Source organism: Vipera berus (genome assembly GCF_964194415.1).
Source record: "Vipera berus genome assembly, chromosome: 5".
Taxonomy (NCBI): domain Eukaryota; kingdom Metazoa; phylum Chordata; class Lepidosauria; order Squamata; family Viperidae; genus Vipera; species Vipera berus.
The window spans coordinates 54,229,099-54,239,986 of record NC_138207.1 but is presented as its reverse complement, the minus strand read 5'-3'; the positions used below and the strand labels follow the sequence as shown (position 1 = coordinate 54,239,986).

General features: G+C 35.4%; 1 protein-coding gene across 3 annotated transcripts in view; it reads right to left on the bottom strand.

Moving 5' to 3' along the window:
- Nucleotides 1–3,890: 3,890 nt before the first annotated feature.
- Nucleotides 3,891–10,888, bottom strand: part of VTI1A (vesicle transport through interaction with t-SNAREs 1A) — a 251,646-nt gene continuing 244,648 nt past the window's right edge. For 2 of the 3 annotated variants that reach the window (XM_081329029.1, XM_081329027.1), the window contains exon 8: nucleotides 3,891–6,362. Coding sequence is in view for 1 of the 3 variants with exons in the window: in XM_081329027.1 (XP_081185153.1) it covers nucleotides 6,269–6,362 (94 nt within the window). In the remaining 2 variants the exon portion in view is untranslated. The remainder of the gene's footprint in view (nucleotides 6,363–10,888) is intronic. The other variant, XM_081329028.1, reaches the window with a different exon arrangement.

The window sequence follows — 10,888 nt, the reverse complement described above, 5'->3', positions numbered from 1 at the left end:
TTTTTACCCCTTTTACTTTACAATTTAATTTGAATTTTGGTATGAGTGTAGCTCCCCTGAAACTGAAATTTAGAAAAATGTTTAAAAGCGATTTGTGGATTGGCAGAAGGGACTGATGATGATAGCGATGGTCTCGCAGACTGGAAAAAAAGCAAGACCTACAGTTTTCAGAATCACATTCTACAACTAAATCCAAAGATCCATTTGACTAGCATGACATTTCCAGGAACATTTTGGACTCATTTTCATTGAAGAAGTCCTTGGTGCAACATGTTAAAACATTTTCAAAACCAAAGGAGGCTTTAACAACGGCATTTTTTCCTCATTTTTTAAAAGACCTAGTTTAGAATAGTTGGCTGGGTTGTGGCACGTATCGCCACAAAATGCATTGTACTGATACATTTTGTAAAAGACAGGCTTTATCATTAAGCCAATGAATAAGGTAACAGATTTCTATCAGTCTCTCCCCCACTGTGGCCTGTTCTTCGAGGCCATCATTTTTCTGAATTGCTTTTCACTGATGCTTTGAAAATGCAGCTAATGTATAAATGAGCATCACTGGTCCTTGGCATCTCCATAATATCCCACAGGGAGCTATGAAGCATGTTTGATTGAGTAGGTGCATGATGGATGACAAAACTATGGAGTCTGCTTGGTCTTGAATGATAGTGTTCAGACCAGTATGTACACGCTGCACCATTGTTGTTGCTAGATAGACCAAAGTTAGTTGGGAACGATTAACAGACCAAGGACAATCAGTGATATGATTCTGGTGACACCAGGTACATGTGTAATTCTACTTAGATTAGAATATGATTTATAAACTACCCCTCCTTCTCAAATGATAGGATAGATTTTAGCTAGATCTGTTCACCCACCCAACTCTGTTTCACCACAGGAATTAGTACTACCATCAGCAGGCAATATAAGGATACACAATTAAAAATAAATCTTTTGTTCCTCCTCCCAATAAGAGGCATTTAATTGTAGCTGCTTGAAACAAAACTCTCCTTGTTCAAAAACCCATGCCCAGCAGTTCGTCTGTCATGAATAACAGAATTTTATTATGACTGCCACAAAAGTTTTCAGGGATTCACGTGTAACTCTTTCTGTCACCAGAGCTCTCTAAATTTCTAGTGGGAGGTTTAAAAATAAAAGAGATTATACATGTAGTCCTGAAGTGTTTAATCCAAGGGTAGAGAAAATATATAAATATTTATGCTTCAGATTTTATTATTTAAAATTATTCTTGAACATTTCCAGAAAGTCTAAAATGAATGCCGACTGTTGCTGGTTGCAAATTAAGTACAATTATTTTTGTGTTCTGCACTTGAATGTAACTCTCAGCAAAAGTCATTTAAAGGGGTTAACATCAACCTTAATTAAATATTAAAGTGTGCCTGTACCTGCTGCTATTGTTGCCCTTAGAATAAGATATAACCTATTTTTGACAAGTTTTCATCTTTCTCTGTGGAAGACGCTACATGAAACCAAATCAGTGGCAAAGAGGAGGGTAATGAATAATCTATTTCATATTCCAACAGCACCCAGAGCTCTGAGTGGAAAAATATTCAGTCAGATGATAACATGAAGCTGCTGAGATACCAGATGACACAGCTAATGTTTAAATAATGATAATAATAATAGATGTAATAATAACAATAATAACATGATAAACAAATCATTAGCCCTGAACATTTGTTTAATGCAATTTGTTAATGAACATAATGGTGGGGACTGATAATGAAAGAAAATAAAAATGTCTAAACAGGCGCCAAGCTGCCAGTGATGCTCAATTATTTCCTTGTCAAGTTTTTATGATTTAATGAGCTCCTCTGGGACTGACGGCTGTCAGTCAGTCGTGACTTTTTGACACCATTACAACTTCAAATACAGCAGCAGGCAGGCTGTTTTCCTCGGATTTGAAATACTGAAATGATCTGACAGGTTTAAAGAAAAGATGTGCAAAAGAGAGAGAGAGAGGGAGAGAGAGGAGAGACACAGTTGCTCTCTCTCTCTCTCTCTCTCTCTCTCTTTTTGTGGGACAATCTCAGGGTGCTGTTTGGTAACGAAAACTCAATCACTGAGGTCATTATCTGATGAGGAATTTTTTTTAAAGGCACTGGCAAGATTCCCCCCCCCTTATTTCTCTCCTTAATGACAACCCTCAATGGGTTTGCCCCGCATGGGATGGTCAGAGCCGCACAATTTTGTTCACCATTAATTTCAGTCTTTGAAGCTCCATGCTCTGAAGCAGCAGCAAAGAAAACCCCCCACCAAGCTGGCTGCAAAAATAAGACAATCCAGACTGCCTTAAACAGAATACCAAATGGCCTTGTATCCCCGAGATGGGAACTGACGTCAGTCCAGCTACATTTTTTTGACATTTTCCCCAAATGTAGAGGATTTAAAAACTCTTTAAAACTCAAGCATCTTTATTTAAACTGTTTAATTCTGCCTCAGTACAGAATTAGTGTTTTGCTTTGTGGAATTGTTTAGCAAATAGAATATAAACACTTGAAAACTAAATTAACATTAAGATGCCTTAATTTGGCATAATTCAGTAATAGAACCGTTTGCTTTTCAATGACTATGCTTGCATCCATTTGATGCATTCGTTGACTGAAGTCATATGGAAGATAAGTTCAGAACCTGTGTGGTAATAGAGTTGGCAAGCATAATTTTCCTGGAGTGGGGTTTAATTGCTGAGGTACTATAGAAGCAGCTTACTTAGAGTAACTTTCACAATGACCCTAAGTATTCAGTTGAGGATAAAAGTAATTCTAAGATCTCATTTGAAGAAATGAAAACAGAGATTGCCTAGCTTGGGGGCTTATTTTCTTTCAATCAAGGCTGACAGTGAACCTGAAAGTTTTCCATATACCTATTTCTTCCTGTTAACGAGGTGTTTATTACATAGAAAATATTAAACTATGCCTAGCCAAATCTTCAGCTGATGGATGGAACATAGTGCTGGAGTCAATTTATAGTCTGTGCAACTGCTTAGGGAATGTACCATATGCAGTGGCTTACATACTTTGAAAATAATTTAGATTTTAGAAGAAGTGCTCCAGGCCAAGCAGCAGCACAGCACCTCTCTGCTATTCAATAAGCAGTCTGATTTCCCCCCCCCCTCAGACTATAGTAGAGGTCTGAAAAGATTGTGTTGCATAAATGTCACATTAAAGTAGTGGCATCTTTTCTGGGTTGTATAGAAGCCCCAAAAAGAAGATCAGGCTGCTTTAATGAACAGCGAAGGGGTGCTGTATTTACATTCAGTCCGATTCACGTTCCAACCATGTGATGCCTAAGCTCATAATCAACATCTGATATCTAAACTGGAGTATACTTGAGAGAATGAGATTTTTCTTTGTAGGTTTACATAAAATGCACAACTTTATCATGCATTCATTAGTTTGGGTGAAACAGAGCATCAGTAAGCAATTAGTTATGTTAAATTTTTGGATTAGTGCTACATATTCTTAGGATAAATTCATACATAAACTGTTTCTATGGCTTCTGTAAGATGTTTAGAAATCAGCACATCTAAACACATCACAGAAGGTCTATATACTGAGGCATTGGCTTGATTATCAGATCATCAAGCACAAGAATATTACTGTGACAAATTTGTTTTATGATGCCTATGGAGTATAACTGATTAGCAAAGATATAAACAGTTGGAATTAAAAGTGCTGTGAGTTTTTAAAATAAATCCTCAGGACTATTTTGCATTTCTGCAAGGGACTGTTATAGTTACAGTTTTGAAATAATACAGAAGAAATCTTTTTGGAAAAAGGTTCTAGCTGGATATATAACATGAGGATTAAGTGCAGATTTCACCACTGGCATTAAGATGAAGAAAAACGAGAAGCAATAATAAATAGCCTGTAAACACAATTTAATATATTTTCTTTGAACTTTATATTTACAGTAGCTGTTTTCAGAACAAAGGATTTGTGAAAATGTACATCCCCTGACCTGCTTTGATACCTACTTTTAACACTGGAAAGCATCTTCTTCATCCCCTTTTGCCCAGAACCCATGAACTCAGCCCTTCCCTATTATTAAGAAGGTAAAAGCTATGGTTCTGTTTACACAACTTAAATGATTTATCTGAAGACATACATGCCCTAACCTTTTTCCATAAACAACATTTCTCTTGTGAATCTCATCATCTTGAATTTCTTTACTAAGTTACACTCGTTTTATTTGACTCAGCTACATCAACATTAAATTTATTCAGTTCTTTGTGCCTGGGTATAGTGAACATGTTTAGGGACAAATTCCATTCCAGAGTGTTTGAACAAGGATATCATGGAAGTGTTATTTTAAATACTAGATAGAATAAAGCTATTAGATTCTTATGACCTTCAGGTGATTGCCAATATTCTGTGCCTCTGTAATAAATTATGGTTTAGTTTGTTCCATAACAATTTTAAATCTTTGCAAATAAATAGTGAACTTCAAAAGTTATCATGAAAATTTCCTGCTTGCCTATCCAGGAAAATGATAACTATCTAAGCATGATTATTATTAGGTAATTGTGTTATCCTTTCCTAATATGCACCAGGATATAAAGGGACATTAGCCAAAACTATTTTACAATGATGTGGCAAACAGTGGCATTAATGCTGAAAAAAATTGACCAAACAGGGATTGTATACTGAAAAGGGCTAGAATATACAGTAGTTCTTCCAAATACAGTCCTATAGCTTTCTTTTTCTCTATCATCTCTCCTTAGCTTATTGTGGATAGCACAGCACGGTTTTAAAAGCTGTTGCAATATGTGGAGCAAAGCCCAATGAATTCAAGGAACATTGGGAAACACAGTTTCCATAGTTCCCAATATTCAGGGAAATTGAGAACCAAATAAAGTTAATTCACTAGTAAGTGTGGATACTACATTATATGTTCACAGATTGTGGGATTGACAATTATTAGGGGCAGTGGAGGAAACTGCTTATTTGAATTACACAGATGAGTAGGGGAGAATCACACAAGATTCAGTTTTAATGCTAGATTTTATTTCCAAGACTGTAGAGCTTATCCATTATGTCATATATATTAAAAGTGCACAGACATAAAAAAAGCTTTTCACATAATAAAGTAATAGGAGTGTTCAAGCAATATGTGTGTTCACTGAAAATATGATTTTGAGGTCATCCTCGGTAAACTGACTAGTCTATCAGGAATATTGGACAATATTCCTGCATAGACTACACAGTAAACTTACCTTGGCTATACAAAGGGTACAAGAATAAGGACTTGGTTATGACTTGGCTTACAATGCAGTATCCAAATGCAGATGATGTGACATGAGAGGGCAAAATCATTATGAAAACAAGGCTAAGGGGAGATAAGTGAAATCTGGCTTAATTTATTTTACAGAGCGTAATGTGGACAGATTTTATCCAAAAATATTTAAAAATTTTTTAACATATGACCACTACCTTTGGATACAATTCATTCAGAATATTCTTTCAACCACAGTACCATCACATTGATTCTAGCACAATTCGCAGATTTTTAAATGTCATCATTTTCTTACGTGAAGTGATCTCCTAAACATATTAAACAGTATGTTCTTGATTTGAACTCCATATACATTAAAATAACAATAGTACAAAGCAAAACTAACTGTGTAATGTCATGGTATAGGAAAAACTTAGCTGACAATTCAGAACATAGGGCAGATGAAAAATCAAGGTAAGAAAAGTGATAAACCTTGAAATAGTAAATTCACCATGGACATTAAACTGTACTTTCAAAAAAAAGTGGTATATTTATTAGAAACTAACTTCTTTGCTTTTATAGATATATTAGAGAGTTAGGAAAATGACAAGGGATGTGTATGGATTTATTTATTTGCCTCTATTTCCAGGATTATAAAAGGGGATTCTGATAAGGATTTAAATACCAATTCAGTACAAATCGTGGGTGTCAATTGTTGTCATTATCAGGGTAAATTATTTGCCCTTAAACCTTAAATTTAGTTCAGCAATTATGATGGCAGTCTTCATAGCTGATAATTATGTTTGCAGTTCCATATGCTAAATATGGAAATTCCTATTATGAAATATTGCTAAACCAAATACAATTATTTAATCAACATGCAGCCAATAATGACACATACACTTCTGCTATTTCCACCAGAGATAGACCGTGGGCTTTGAGAAGGAGAGCCATTTCAGTGCAAGAGAATGATTCATGTGACCACTTTGTCTTCATGAAGCTGGTTGCTGCTGGTTAGCAAAAAACAAAGATATCAATGTTTCCTGACAGAAAAAAAAACAACCATCAGGACTGCAAAAATGATGATGACGGCCAAGATAACAAGCAAAATCCGGTTCTGGATGATTCTAGGAGAAAAAAGGAAAAGTGGTAAAAGACAATAAAAGATGTGTATGTCAACTGATTTTCTATGGACATTTCCCACAAAACATAGATAAGCAGCCCTTAAGATTATTTGCTATATTGATTTTGCTTATTTTTGCCTCTGAGGAATGAGTAAATAATTTCATCTCTTCATTTTTTTAGTGTTCTGTTTGCAAGAATAGAAAATTAATGGAAGATGCACTTGATGGTGTTGGTGCAAACTAAATTCCACTTCTTTCTCTCCATTATCTTTATTTTCTCTGGAATATTACTTTTTCCTTCTTTTATAAAAGAATGGTAAACCCAAATGAAACAAAGTGATGCGTACGCACACACACACACACAAACACACATAAAACCCCTTACATTTTTTTTCTTTTGCCTTTGCCACAGTTTTGGATTGGTCCTCTTTCCAGCTGTACCTTTTTAGGAAAAAAGTGCAAGCCCCCCCAAATTTTAATTTGGTTATCAGTTCTGTAACAGATTGGACTATAAAACATATTCATAAATTATGTAAATCATTGTTTAATTAGTCATCTAAACTTTCTCTGTGTACGTACGACACACAGACACACATAAAGACACCTATGTTCACACACACACAGAGTTAGTCCTCAACTTACAACAGTTAATTTAGTGATCATTGGAAGTTACAATGGAACTGAAGAATGTGACTTATGACCATTTTTCACAGTTACGATCATTGTGGCAACCCCATGGTCATATGATCAAAATTCAGATCTGATTCATATTTATGATGGTCGCAGTGTCCTGGGCTAATGTGATCCCCTTTTGCAACCTTTTAACAAGCAAAGTCAATGGGGAAGCCAGATTCACTTAACAACCATGTTACTAATGTAACAACAGCAGTAACTCAATGAACAATTGTGGCAAGAAAGGTCATAAAATGAGGCAAAACTCACTTTACAAATGTCTCACTTAACAACAGAAATTTTGGGTTCCAGTGTGGTTGGAAGTCGAGGACTACCTGTATCTATCTATCTATCTATCTATCTATCTATCTATCTATCTATCTATCTATCTATCTATCTATCTACCCAGCCACCTACCCAGCCATCCATCCATCCATCCATCCATCCATCCATCCATCCATCCATCCATCCATCCATCCATCTCCTGACTATCGGATTGCATAGGAAAAGGATTTTGTCATATTATCTACAAATATCATAAACCATTATGCATCTTCTGGAATAATTTTGCCATTTCATCCACAGAAAAGACATTTTGCCATGAAGTAAGCATTATCATGATGGAAATATGATGCAATTACTTTTATCAAGTTAGTTTTGAGGAAAAGGATAATTTATTAAAAAGAAGCAAGTGTTAAACTGTGGATTTCATGCTCTAAAAGTCATCTTTGTCTCAGTAGCATAGACAGAGTAATAAGGCAAGCTTTATCCTGCTGTATAGTAAGGAGGGAGCAATAAAAAGATTCAAGAAGCAATAACACTGTGTTATTCACCATTCTGTTATTTTGTTAGCATACAAGCAATCACTCATCACTGTTTAAAGACAATGAGTAATTTAAGAGCTCTCGAAACAGAGTAAGTGTAACTAATATCAAACATAATAATGATTGAAAAATTAAGACTGTTTGTAGGAGATATTTGTAATAATCCAATACAGCACTTTAATCTATACACCTCAAATAAGATATTAGTCAGAATGATTTGGCTATAGAAGCAGTATAATCAGAATCAGATACAAGAAGAATAAATATTAGAAAGTTTTATTGAAAATTTCAATGAGATTGGGTACAATAAATTTATTAGCCTTACTTATCAGTTAGTTAAACTGATATATTTGACAAAAAAAACCTCTAAGGTTTTTTTTAAAGATTGCAAATTGTAAAATCTATAAATTGTAATTTCTTGTACACCATTAGATACTAATGGAGATAGGACAAGATGCTTTGGAAAGTAGGAGAAAGTCTTAAATCAATTTCAGATCACTCCTTGTTTTTTTTTTTTCCCAGTGTTCCCTCTTGCTCCAACATTCACCTTAGGAAAAATAAAATAAATGGATGGATGAAAACTGTCACATCAGACAAACACACTCCCCTGTGACACTTTAAAAGGACCAGCTCTCTATCCTCCTGACAGGTTACAAAATGATCACATTTGCTGACACGTCTTCCGCAAAACTGCTTTAGTGCTTGTGTCCACTTTGCTAGCAGGAGATGAATGGCCTGCTTTGTCCTCATTTATCACTTAAAGCTAAACTAAGATCTGTCTCGTTTATTTTTCCTTTCCTCACTAGAAAGGATAGCACAGCATTAATTCTCCCACGATGACAGCTAATTCAAACTTAACAGGCAATATTTACTCTGCCAAAAGGAGCAGAGTTCTCTGTCTTGCTTCGAAGGAAAAAAAAAGAAAAGATTTAATGGTCTAACAAACTAAAGCTAATTAAAGGGACTTTACTTTTTATTAGTTTGCAATGTGGATTAACACCTGAGCTTAGAACTCTCTCTCTCTCTCTCTCTTTCATTCATTCTCTTTGTTATTTTACTTCCCTTTTCATATGGCGTATTCTCTAAAACAACACTTGAGAGACAACTATTTGACCAAAGTAACTAACTGCATGAAAAGCAGCCTGCAGATTTGTCTGCTCCATCTCATCCATACTGTGTGTGTGTGTGTGGGGGGGAATACCTTAGGAAAATTGAAACTGGGCAAAAAAAACCACATTGAAAAACATGAAGAGTCTTTTAAATTCAGCCTTAAATAAAATAGAGTAATATGCCTTTAATACAACTGTGGCTGACAACCGTTGTATGTATGGGATGAGAGCTGCAAGGCATCCATAATGCTAATGTGCAGAGGATTAAGTGTAGATGATATTTCCTCATTTGAGCACATATTTGGACAAATGCACATATCTAAGATGCTAGCGTTCTTAAGCCACTGCCTCATATCTGACCTAGTTATTGGTGTTTCAGTACTCTTAAATTAAACAGGGGAAAGAATAAACGAAATTATCTCTTCACATGTTTCAGTTCTGATTTTCTGGCTGCATACTTGATTGCAAGATTAGTTAATCGGCAAACTTGTTTCTAAAATCCTCCTCATGAGAAGACAAATCTTTGCAGACCCCCACCTATATCTGCTAATTAAATGTTCCATTAAAGTGCAAATGTAGGATATGTATATCAAAGGTTAACTTTGAGGAATTTGAATTAGCTAGCTCATTGCATCTAAGGATACAACGTTGAACAGAACAAATTAATCATAAAATAGGAAGGATGCTGTCAAAATTCCTTTTCATAATTATCGCTATTTTTTATATTTTACTCAATAATCAGATTCTTTTCCATTGTTGCAAAAGTTACGTTGGTTCCATTGCTTCACTACTAGGGAAGCAGAGCAAATAACATCTTGGAAATATTGCTGGAACAGCAAAGCTCCACTTTGGAGGGCAACAGGAGACAATAGACCATGAAAAACTTTGATTCTGCCAGTAGCACATTTCAGACTGCAAATCAACAACCCAGGGCACTAAAGGAACGAATTGGGGGTGCTGAGTGGGATTTCAGTAACATTCTGTAATCAAACCAGCTCAGATGGCAGAACAATGGAGTTGGCATTGACAGGGCCCATCTGTAAAGAGGTTTCTAATACTGTCACAGCCAGACACTGCCAGTGGGTATAGCTCCAGGCAAAGCAACAAGAAATTTCAAGTGGAGGAGGGAAAGAAAAAAAGTAAGGTTCATCATCATCTGCAAAAAACCACATAGCTTATTCACTAGCAAAAAAAACAAATGCTATCTGTAACTTTAGATTCCTTTCACCTAAAAAACCTCAGCAAACTCCCTCAGACAGGGAATCCAGAGCCTCCTTTGAAAATGCAAAGCATGTTTACAGGGTAAATAATTTAAGAAAGAATATATACTTGAAAGGAGACACCACAGAAACATCATGGCTAAATGCCTGAAGGCAAAAACTTGTGCATTTGCATGCTGCATTTTATTAAGTTAGCACACTGTAGCTTTAAAAGAGTGCATGGCCAAATTAAAAGGAATGTGTGACTAAAACTTCAAGGATGCTCCCAGCTTGCATTATGAATCACAATATTGCTGATATTAAGATGAATTATCTGTTGATTCTGCACATCCTACATACAGAATTCACAAAGTTTTTCCTACAGACCCACAAACTGCTGTTATAATAAAGCTGGGCAACAAATTCGGATTAAAAAAAAAACGTTTTTCAGAGACTTGGATAACAGAACTGCACCCATGAGAACTAAATCATACATTAAGTTTTCTGAGCAAATGTGCCACCAGAAATGATAGGGGAAAAACTTTTCCAAATAAATCTTACTGGACAAAATCTATTCCGGATTTCCACAATCTAGGTAAGACTGGGCTATTGCAATAATTATTGATTTTTGTTATTCTGGAGAAAGAACAGGATTTATAAAGCTTGATTTCAACAAATGACTCTTTAATTAATCATGGATTCATCCAAATAGCACCCAGCAGAAC